The 12,187-nt window shown below is 38.1% G+C and overlaps 1 protein-coding gene across 5 annotated transcripts in view; it reads right to left on the reverse strand.

The window, feature by feature from the left end:
- Positions 1–1,532: 1,532 nt before the first annotated feature.
- spire1a (spire-type actin nucleation factor 1a) overlaps positions 1,533–12,187 on the reverse strand; it is a 65,184-nt gene continuing 54,529 nt past the window's right edge. For 3 of the 5 annotated variants that reach the window (XM_007249355.4, XM_007249353.4, XM_007249348.4), the window contains 9 exons: positions 11,505–11,680; positions 9,989–10,082; positions 9,750–9,892; positions 8,687–8,704; positions 6,854–6,991; positions 6,649–6,719; positions 5,512–5,539; positions 5,277–5,416; positions 1,533–3,642 (listed from right to left, as the gene is read on the reverse strand). In XM_007249355.4, the coding sequence (XP_007249417.2) occupies positions 3,387–3,642; positions 5,277–5,416; positions 5,512–5,539; positions 6,649–6,719; positions 6,854–6,991; positions 8,687–8,704; positions 9,750–9,892; positions 9,989–10,082; positions 11,505–11,680 (1,064 nt within the window). In that variant the 3' untranslated portion in view covers positions 1,533–3,386. The remainder of the gene's footprint in view (positions 3,643–5,276; positions 5,417–5,511; positions 5,540–6,648; positions 6,720–6,853; positions 6,992–8,686; positions 8,705–9,749; positions 9,893–9,988; positions 10,083–11,504; positions 11,681–12,187) is intronic. The other 2 variants (XM_007249356.4, XM_007249351.4) reach the window with 1 other exon arrangement.

The following is a 12,187-nucleotide window of genomic DNA, read 5'->3' on the forward strand; positions in this document are numbered from 1 at the left end:
GAGGAAAGGAAGACCAAGAGGTACCTCTGTTGCACAGGATAAACATAAAAGTTCATCAGAATTACCTGCCTCAGACACCACAAGTTAAAAGCACCCCAAATAAGAGTAACGTAAATGCTTCACCTTGTATTTTGGATTGTTACACACTTTTTACGTTTAAGTTTACGCCACGATTCTTTCATAATCTGGATGACTTCAGTATTTACAATGTGTCCAAACTTTTGTCTGTACTGTAAATAAATAGTTGTCGATATAAACAAAGCCATTGAAAGGGGTTTGCTGTAAAATCCTATGTTTAAGAGAAACTTAAGGTGGTTCAGTGATTCGATCAAATAAGTTATGGATTGAAACCAAAGAGATGAATATCCATGTTCCCAAGCTGTAACCAATGGGTCCCCAACCCTCCATGACCCCAGGGCACTGCAGCAAATGGAGCCCACCACTCCAGCCATGTGCTTACAGTTCACTGTGTGTTTTCACTTAATTGCGTGTGTGTGTGTGGTCACTGTATAGATAGGTTAAAGGCAAATGTCAAATTTCATTGCATAACACAAAAAAAGTTATTGTTATCTAGACTAACATTATACATCCAAAAAGTTGATGTAAAAAAAAAAGGAAAATATATATTTTTCCCATGGTTTATAATAGGGATGTGCCATATTGTATCATACGCAATAAAATGTCCAACATTTTTAAATAACGTATACAATATTATTCCCTCAAATATTGTGCCATATCACCCACCTCTAATTATCACACCAGGGTACAGCTTTTTCGCTGTTTTTAGGAAAAGAAAAATTCACACTGTTCTAATTTCCCATTATATATCAACTAGAGACAGATTGTAATCTGTCCAGTATCATTTATTTTATTTCAGTCCTGGAAATATCAATATATTTGAAGTGCATTATAAGTATCATGACATTCTGGATCATTGACTTTTGTTACAAATCTGATCAATTTTTTTCTTTTTTTAATATCTCAGTTATGGGTGTGCCATATCATATTGTATGCAATAATAAAATTTCATTTTCATTTTGTTGCAGTAGTGTATTCTTTAAATATTTTTTTTAATTCAGAGTTTTGTCGTGTCAATAAGAGTATCATTATCGCAAAAATACCAAGAAATATCATTATTTTAAGGTCATATCACCCACCCCTGTTTTATAGCAATTTTATAGCAAAGTTTTCCTCCAGAGGGATAGGTATGTGTAGGACAATACAGCTTAAAAGTCCCACATTTACTAGTATTTTACTGTTAATAACATTATAAGTAAACACTTGTGTAGATTTGCTCATAGATTCATTCATTTTGAAAACAGATTTGTGTTATTTCCTATTCCCACCACTGTAAAGTAATCAGAGGCAATGGGTCTCTTTACAGTACACCATTTTACATTACACTACTATAAAAGACTTTGTTTACATCCCAACAACTGCACTGAACAGAAATGATGAACAATCAAAATAACAGAATCTGCTCTATAAGGAGGAAAAAATAAATACAGTAATTGTAAAGAAAAACTGCATCGTTACAGTAGTCAAATTTTGTTTATTGTCAATTCATTTACTTCAAAAAACAGCAGGTCCAGTTTTACATGCACGTTCTTCCTTTACACAGAGGCAATAGAGTCAGCGGAACAGTTTGGGATTCTGCACAGTTATGTGAGAGGTATTAAACCAATCTACTAACCTGCAATACACTGATCTACTGTTTATTTGTTTGTTTGAGTTCAAGAAATGAAGGAACACTACCTGTAATGGTACTACCTGTATACAACCATGTATTGAAGATTAAGAAAGCTTCAGCCCACGGTTAATTCAACAGCTTCATACCAGCAGGACAGTCCTAGGAGTTCTGGAATGTTACATGGCACTTAAAAAAAGAGACTGGAAACAAAAATAATAATAATAATAATAATAAAAAAAACATGAAAGAAATGCAGCATTTTGTTCTCTTGTAAAAGTGCTTTCTATGAAAATGAATGTCAAAATAATTTGCCAACAGAACAATGGAAATAATTACAAGAATTATATTAATATAAAATCATATGAACACATAATATAAGAGACTACACAGAATGTATTAATATATAAGACGATGATTTGGCGTGTTCCTAAATGCAATCTATTTCATTGAAAATAATCTGTTTGCATTATTTAGCGTCAGAATGTTTGATATTTACTGTACAGGACAGGTCCAAGACACATACAGTTCAGACTGCTGGAGAGTTTTGTTTTTGGCACAAGCAAACTAACTACTCTACTCTTTATGAAACCTCATCATTTAGCATCCAAACATTCCCTAGAAAAACAGGAGGTGGTCAGGGACCTGGGCTTGGGTATTTGCTCATATATCTGACCCTCATTCACCAACATGGAGCAAAAAATATAAATATATATCCTGAAAGAATTTCTGTAGATATCAAAACTGTTCACGAATTTGGGCCGTGTGCCTAACAAAGCAGCAGTTTAAACAAACACCAAATGAGGAAAAAAGCATTTGGTAAGTTAATCATTAATGGGCAGAGGAGGGCAGACTGGTCAGACCTAATCTGCCTGTCCGTCTCTCAGAGATTGACTGCTTCACTTCTCCCTGAGTGGGGCCAATAAGAAGTGTTTTTTTTTTTTTTACTTTTTTTCTTCTTCTTTTTTTTTTAACATATCTGTGGGCTGATACTTCAGCTTACTATTTACATACAGTTGTATGGTTCACGCTTTAATGAAAACGTACATTCAGGACTTCAGTAGCATTCAACAAAAAACTGAATGCTCTATAAGCATTAGAAACTCTTCTTCTCTCATTTATCTCTCCTCATCTAGCTGATTTTCTCAGTCGCCTCACCCTGGCTTGAGTTCATTCAGTGTTAGAACATGCACATCTGTAAGGAAAGAAAGCTGGTAGACATTAGCTTTAAAGTTTGTGGTAGAAAGATTTTCCACACTTAGATTTCCAGACTTAAACTGCCTTTTCCTGAGACAGTGGAGAAGTGGAGTGGAGTGGAGCGGGGCGTGTTCGATCACGGAAAGGACCCATGCTGGAAGTAGGACAAGGCTCATTCTTTCAGTCACTTCTGGCACTTCTTAAATGGAAGAGAAGGAAAAAAGGGGACGGGAACTGGAGACAATCTACAGTGACTTAGACTTGAGATCTTCCGTTTGATCCAGCCATGCCGTCATATGCGAGACCCATCATGCCTGACTCCTGGTCAGGATCTTGGACTCTCTTACAAAGAGCAATGAAGCAATTCGCCAAGACAAAAACAGCCTAAACAGATGGGATTAATCATATGACCCGACCAGACCTTTAGTTCCCAACTCTGAGGGACAGCCAGCACGGCTGCCACAAAACACGGAACCGATGATGATACGCAGCGAGAGAACCCCTATACTTCATTAATAGTCCGCTCTGAAGGACGGAAATCCCTGGAGTTGGAAGGAGACATGTAGAAGGACTGGGTCTTGCGCTTCAGACGGGCCCGTTTGGTAGCCACGTTTAAGCTGCGCTTGCTGGAACTGATGATGTCGTTGATGAACTTCCTGCAGTCCACACACACCTCCATGGTGCTCCAGTCTTCTGTCAGCTCTTTTGGCAGTTCCACTTCGTCTTTGGAGGATGAACGCTCTCCATGCTTAGAAAATCTGTGGAGATGAAGATAAGCAAGTGTGAGCATTTATTTGCACTTGCTAATATTTACATTGTTTATAATGAAATGTCGAGAGGAAATATCATTAGTGCTTGTTGCACCGTTTGTTATGTATTCTGAAATACGGATTAATTCTTGTAAAAACTCTCACTGTATTACACATCTCTCCATTCTCTCATTGTTCCTCTCTTTCTCTATGTCTTATCTGTCTCAATCTCTCACTCATGAAAAGATGAGTAATAAGATCAACAATCTGAACCTTGAAGAGAATATTTCCTCGTTCCTTATTCATAATTTGCATTAATGTTCTTGACATTTATAAGTATAAATAAAAACCCATTGTGTTGCTCTAACTAGGATCCTTTTATATTTAAGTATCCATTATTAGGGCTCAGAGTGGTCCAACAGGCTAAGCAATGCCACTATGATCAGGAGATTCGCTGGTTCGAATCCTGTTCATGCAGCTTGCCATTGGCTACTGGAGCCTTGAGAGGAAACAGTTGGCCTTGCTCTCCCTGGGTGGGTAGATGGCGCTCTCTCCCCACCACATTACTTCAAAGGGTGATGTCGCTCAGTACAAGGTGTCTGTGAGCTGATGCATCAGAACTGAGTCACTGTGCTTTCCTCCGAGTGCGCTGTGATGCTACTCGCCAATGCTGCATCAACAACAGTTCGAAAAGAATTGGTGGCCGACTTCACTTGTATCGGGGGAGGCATGTGCTAGTCTTCCCCCTCCTGGTGTTGGGGCATCACTAGTGATAGGGGCAGTCCTAATAAATGGGTTGGGTAATTGGCCGTGTAAATTAGGGAGAAAATGGAGGAAAAAAGGAGAAATGGCTAACAGTCCTAAATATTATTGTTACTTTTGACGTATGATATATATTTTTAAATGCTCAATAACTGACTATAATGAAATATAGAATATGGCTGTATCTGTGCTGTTCCCTTATCTATTCATGACATCAGAGCTAGGAGGTGGGAGCAGGGTGAGATACAGCATGACCCTACTGGAGAGAGGTGTTGATTGATGCTGTTTTTAGTGTTCAGGCAATGCAAATGTCTTAGATACCATAAATGGTACAATGTCTGCTCTTTACAATGTACAGAGTCACATATTTGCATCATATCATTATAGGAATGCACATTTATGCTTCATTTATGAACCCATGTTCAGTTTTCAGTAATGGGCTTTCGGCCAAAGGTTTCATTTTATTATTTTTCAGTGCATTCCTACATTATTATACTGCAATCCTAATTTTTTTTTTACACTCAAAAACAAATAAAAAGTCTACTTTGCACTTAATAAAGTTTTTTTAACAAACAAAGCAAAACAAGCAAGACAAGTGTTGAAAATATGAAAACAGCTCCAAAATCAAGGAATTTAACTCAAACAAATCCCCCAAAATCGTGGGATCCTGGAAGAATCCTGAATTAATACAGCCCACTACTGCAAACCACCACTTCAACATCACTAAGAACTCCAGTAGTGAGTCATGTGCTCTAAGGCAGTATGTTTTTGAAGCACATGCTTTCTGAGAAAGCTCTGATGATACAGATTTAGAGCCAGTAATGTCCTGTAGCAAAGCTTTGAGTTAATCCAGCAGTGAAGAGTAAATGTTTAAGAGTTACCTCTTCAGGCTGTGGCGGTGGTGATGGCTGCCCAACGCTTTCTCTGGCTGGGCTGTGGCTCCAGACTCCTCCTTAGGCAGGGTATTGGTTCCCAAAGAGTAAATGGGCAGATTGGCATAAGGCTTGGAGGGCAGCCTCATCTTAAACAGAAGCAGACAGAGGAATTAGACGATGCGCAGAAATATTAAATTATCAGCATTTGCTAGATGCATATATGAGGGGTGGTCACACTTACCTTCTTACAACACTGTGAACAAACAGGCCTGTGAAAGAGGAGACAAGTGTAAAAAAGTTGTCTGTAACACTTATTATTAACTGACCCTTTTTTCTTCAAAGTACATTTAAAATATTCAAGGGATGCATCATTTATCCTGCAAATTAAATTATTTAGACAAAAATATGAAGGAAAAAAAATGTGATGTTTTCTTTGGTAAAATTAATAATAAAAAATGTGAAAAATGTTATTATTGTATCGTTATTTCGGAATTAGTGATGCACTGAAATGTTTTCTTTTTTTTTCTCAACATAATGAAACATTTGTTCAAAGTCCAAACACAGAATACTAAAAATATTTTCCCCTAGTTTTTTATTAAATAAATAAATAAAAGTACAATTTTTACATCCCAGTAGAGAAAGCACAATAATATGTGAAACAAAGCACAACAATAAGTTAAGGACATTTAGGTGCAGTTTACCAGAAAGGGTTAACCCTAATCTTGGACTGCACAACATTTAACTGGAGATTTTCCATAAAAAAAAAATTATAGTTTTCTTTCCAGGAAACTGACTCATGAACTTTAGGATCTGCTGATGCTTTGTGAGGAATCATGTAATCTGTTGTGTTTGGGCACTCTGAGACATGGAGACTGTGAGTAGATATTAAACAAACTTTGAACTGACTCTAAAATTACCTTCTAAACTGATTCATCAGCTTCCGCCACTCCATGGTGTAAATGGTAAAAAAAAAAGCATGTATGCATATGCACACACCGCTAGTACACATGCACTGGATGACTTTTTCTTAGCTGGATTACTCTCTTACACTTGACGACAGGTTAAGAGTGTTGTGCTGCTTATCTAGGGTAGTAAAGTCTTGCTGTATGCACATGAGTTATGAACCTGGGTTGGCTGTAATGATAAATACCATTCCAAATTAGGTTTCTCATAGATAAAAAAAAAAAAAATTACAGGATAATGGCAATGTTTGGTTTGATATGTGTTCTGTGACTGTACAGTGTTCTTGAGCTATGAAGTTCAGAATATCAGCATGTAGGTAGTAAACTTTTTTCTTTCTTTTTTACATTTTCACCTCAACAGCAAATATGTTTTAACACATAATTTCCAATGCTAAAAATTCAGTGTATAAGCTTACCTCTTGCAGAACTGACAGGTGTAGGACCAGGTGAAAATTGAGAACCTCTTTGTCCGACAAGAGAAGCAAAGCTGAAAAAAAGAAAACATGGGCCATGTTCCCAGCTTTAGATAAATATTGAGCACCCTTCCAGAAAAAAAGCTTTAGATCCTGTGTACACAACTACTGTGTACACAATTAAAAGGTAAATTATAGCAGGGCTCACTTTTCCTTTCTTCAGAGCAGTGTAGATGTCCTTGTACTGCTGGAACTTCTCCAGTTCAGCCTTGACCAGAACCTGTCTGATGTGCATCACTTCCTCCACTGTCAGAGCCAGACATTCCACAGGGTAGCAAAATTCCTCCTAAACAAACACAAACAAACATACATGCATCAATCATCGCTACAAAGCAGGTCTTGTTTCTTGTTTGCAGAACCAAGTATCGAGGGAAGGAGGCGATGGTAAATATGGCAGGATAAATGTATCAGGAGGGATAAAAAACATGTTTAAGATTCACGTGAACGATAACAACCCACACCATATTACCAAACCAATGGAAATGCCTCATGAGCAAAACAACCACAGCACAAATGGAAAACAGTGAAAAGACGAAACAACATAAGCAGGATTTACAGTGTTCCCTCCCACTGTGTTCATTGTGTTGTTATATGTTGCAACCCAGTTAATCCATAGCTTTGAATGTAAATGCATGGTGAGTAGAAGTTTCCAAGCTTAAACAAAAACACAACAAAAATATGCACAAAAAGCAAGGTTTCTAATGGCAGATGAAGTTGAGTAACCTTTTTCACACTATAAACCCAACAAAAAGCACATATGCACCTTAAACAGCACACCACCACATACTGCTCACTGAAAAACGCACATATTGGCTTGTATGTACCCACACACCACATGTTAGGGAGGAATTAGTGTTGTAACAGTATCTGTGTAGTCTGAATTGTAATCCACTTGTTTCACACTGTTGCATACCACTGCTTACTCATCCAAAGGGAATAACAATAGTCTGTTGTAGTGACCAGGCTGGCGCAAGTAACCCAGAACATTTTCATTCATTCTTTTCTGTGAAGCAAAACCCTGTGTCTCTAAAATAGCAACTTTTTAGATTATAATAAAAATCTTTTTTACTTGTCACTAAAAATCTTTAAGCATTCCTATTGGTCCATTCATTAAAAATTGTTTGATACAGTGTAAAACCGTGATATGAGATATGAGCCAACACATTATGAGGACTCGTAGGTGAGTGAATATTTTTGATTATTAAGTAAGACAATACTTGAACATTTAGTTGTTGTTGTAGTTGATGTGATAAATGCCAAAGAAATAATCATGTGCGAAGACCTGAGTGTCTTTAATGCCCTATTTGAACGAGATTAGTTTCTCAGGGGGATGTCTGTAAAAAAATATATTTCACACTTCTACTCTGTGACAAAACTCTTGCATGCGGACTGCAATTGAAAAAGTTTTTTGGCTTTCTCCATCACATGACATTGCATTGTGACGTGAGGAATTGGTTCAGTAGCTCCTCCATTTCCACTCGATGTTGTATTTGTGGATCTCCGTGAAAACGCACGCCCAAAGTAATTGTGGTGCGTGGCAGTGGACAATTAGCTATTTTATTAAACGCAGGGTGACAAAACTCAGAGATGTAAGTCCGGATGGGACTAAAATTACCGGAGGACCACAGAGTTAATTAACAGTAGGTAATTCAGCCTGTAATAGAGAAAAAACACATACATGGTCATTCTGGACAGTAATAAAATCACAGAGGACCGCCCAGGACCGCCTGAGAAACTGATCTCGTTTGGATAGGCCTTAAGATTTTTACCTAAAGGGTAAAGTCAGGGATCAAGTCAAGGATCAAGCCTAGTCTTGGACTACACTGCATTTTAAATGGAGACTTTCCATTGAAAGAAAATTATAGTCTACAACTATACTTAATCCCTGTACCTTTTAATCTGACCTTATTCTGACCTTCTTTTATGTACTTTTAAAAAGTTTGAATGTTAGTAAAAGCAATGAGGCAGTAGGGGTGATTACCTTGTTTTCCGTTGGCAGCTATGGCAGAATGCAAAGGAGGAAAGAATCAATCACAGCTCTTTTACTGTGTAGAGCTACAAATGCAGCACTAATACATCAATAGAATAACATATTTAAAAACATCATAATGCTCCACTGATTTGTAAAAGGGTGAATAGCATCTCCATCATCTTTACCCCAGTTTCAGCATGTCTGCTAATGGCACTACTATCTTTGATGAAGCCAGCAGGACCAGGCATGCAAAACTTGTGCAACACTGATTAACTATTGTATATCATGGTCATACTAATGTAAAATGCAGTAATGTTACTCAAGATCAGTCCTAATGCTTCTTTTACTATTAGTCAATGTTCAAATTCTATCAGCTTGTCCAGAAATGCATGTGTAAAGCTTGTCCCTTAGAAGCTTAAAACATGAACTGCATTTCCTGACCACAGGGACCGCAGGAAAGAGACAGGAGCAAGAAATACCAATTATCAGTTATATACATTATGGTAATATACTGTGGTAATCCAAAAAATAAATAGTAAAATAAATAGTAAAAAAAAATAGTCCCACAAATACATTGTTCGCTTACTCCACACATTATGAATAAAATACCCATCATTAAACAGACAGCACAAGGTACAGACACATGAGCTATACTATAATTTTGTGAATTAAAAGATATTTTAATTGAAGTGATAATGGAAGAGAAGCTTTATGATCAATAGGATTCATGTATAGATTACAGGAATTGTGTTTAGAACTTTAGCATTAATCTGCATGTTTAATTTAAAACAATCTTTAAATATTCTCTGCAAATGTTCTTCTTCACCAGCCTCCCTCCATCTGCCCTTTCTACAATACTTGATGTGCTGTCAGTCTTGTGAATCTGATTAGTTTTACAGCCTTGTCTGTGATGACAGCCTACAGCTTTATACTGACTTCACTGAGCACTGTCCTCAAAGTGCCTTTACTAAAGATTCCCCAGGCTGCCAGGAACATAATAAAGTATATACAACATTTGAGTGGATCTGAATCCATGGGACATGATCCATTGTCTAATGAAGGTGTTACTCACCAGTGATCTGGAAGCTTGGCGAGACGGAGGCACAAATGGCCTGACGCTGGTAGGAGCCTCCTTCTCTATAGAGTGTCTCCGATGAGAAGCAGTATGGCGGTCAGGCTGAGGGGTGGAAGATATGGGAAGGAACTGTGGAAGAGCTGTTGAGAAAAAAATAAAGAGAGGGGGAAACGGTGAACATTGACTGTGCAGTACTTTTAGAAAGGAAAGTAAAGCATTAGTTTTTCAAGCCTTACTCTTTTTGTCCATTACAGACTCCGGTGAGGTGTCGTCCACCATCGAGGTGGACATGCTGGAGCTGCTGGCTGACCGATGGGTGCTAGGTTCATCCTGAGGGTAGAAAACTGTAAATTACAACTAGCACAATATTATTTCTCTTAATGTACTTCATTTGTCTGACAGAAATTTGCTAAAACAACAAAAATGCATTGTATAGAATTACTTAAAATTAAAGAGACATTCACATTAGAAGGAAATAAAACTTGCATGTGTGAATGTAATGATCATATATTTAAATGATCACAATATTAAATACATAGCACAAGGAGAAGTTTTTAGGGAAAGGTGTTCAATAAAAAAGGGGCTTTAGAACCATGTTGTGCTGCATTTAGCCTCAATATAAGATGCTTAATGTTTGAGAACGGAGGCGCATTCTTAAACAGGTTCTGTAAGGCATCATGTAGATAAACATGTTCTGCATGGCTATACAGTACTGTGCAAAAGTTTTAGGCACCTAAGCAAATGACACTAATTAATTTATCTTAGCAATATGAGTGTTTTGCCTGAAAAAAGCACTGCATATGATTTAAACAGATGCAAATCAACATGAACACAGTAAAAAGTAACAAGAATTTCTAATTTGTATCAGGTTGTATCCTGAGCCAAACTGAAGAAACAAAGTTTAGTTCCACATTTCTCCTGGATGCCCTCAGCCAGCATTAGTATATGTTCAGTTCCATCAGCAGTTCACCATTTGATTTACCAAAACAGGAGTTGATATGATGAGAACAAGAAATAACACAAGATTAGGAGATGGGTTAAAGAAAACAGTGCTGTAAAATTGCTGTTTGTATTTATTGTAATGCTAGTGTTTTACTGAACTAATAAACACTTACTTCACAGATAAGAACCTTTTCCTTATTTAAAATTCCCACAGGGGCCTAAAACATTTGAACAATGATTTCTGATGCTGTCATCCCAGCTGGCTCCAGTGGCTCAGAGCACTGCCATTATGATCAGGAGATTGCTGGTTCGAATCCTGTTCATGTAGCTTGCCATCGGCTACCGGAGCCCTGAGAGAGCACAATTGGCCTTGCTCTCTCTGGGTGGGTAGATGGCGCTCTCTCCCCACATCACTCCAAAAGGTGATGTCGATCAGCACGAGGCGTTTGTGAGCTGATGTATCGAAACCGAGTCGCTGTGCTTCTCTCTGATCAAGCTGGCTACTCGGAAATGCTGCATCAGCAGCAGTTCAAAAAGAGGCGGTGGCTCTTTACATGAGTCGAAGGAACCACTAGTGATAGGGGGAGTCCTAATGAGTGGGTTGGGTAATTGGCCATGGAAATTTGGGAGAAAATTCTCGACTGATTATAAATCTGGCAACCAGACAGATCACATAGGTGTGAACTACTACTGTCATATGCGATGGAGCCCAAATCAACGCACTTTTACATTAACTACTGTTATGCTTTAGTTTTGGAGCCATGCAGGAGGTGTTATTTTTTCCGAATGGGTGTACGTGCACACACTTACATCAGAGTCGGAGCTGTCTAACTCGGCCAGCGTCGGTGCTTTGAGCAGTCTCTTCCTCTGAGAGAGCGGCTGAGCCCCTGCTACTCCATTCACAGGGCTGTGTGCAGGTGGTGTGCCATTAGCCAGGGTAAGCGTGCTGATCGCCAACTTCCTGGGTGCATCAGGGGTGTCCAAGTCTGTACAAGGCATCATGAGGCAGAGTCAAACACAGGGCAGCAATGTACTGTACTTAATTAGATCTCATTTAAAAGAACTCATTTAACTGAATATGCCACAATTCTGACCCTATGATACTACAACTTGTGACTAACTTGTGAAACAGTTATAGAACAGAAGCAATGAGAGCTTTCACAGTGAAATACTGCATGTAATTTCAATCAGGGGATCATTAGATAACACCGAGATCTGTGGCAATAAAGATTATTCAGATAATGGAGGCGTGTGTTTGCAGACTTAGCTACCAGGCCAGTTCCTGGCATAGAAAATTAGCAGTTCAAGATTAAGTTTCATGTTATACACAGGCTATATTCAGACTTTTTACATTAGCAGTACATTATAAAACAATTAAAGTTAGGTACGCATTTATTGAGTTAACTCCTCCTAATTCACATGCTAAGGTTTGCATTTTGTCCTTTCCACTCACTTATTTGCTTCTTTAGGTTAGAACATCCCACATGACCATA

Source organism: Astyanax mexicanus, chromosome 3 (assembly GCF_023375975.1).
Source record: "Astyanax mexicanus isolate ESR-SI-001 chromosome 3, AstMex3_surface, whole genome shotgun sequence".
NCBI lineage: Eukaryota > Metazoa > Chordata > Actinopteri > Characiformes > Acestrorhamphidae > Astyanax > Astyanax mexicanus.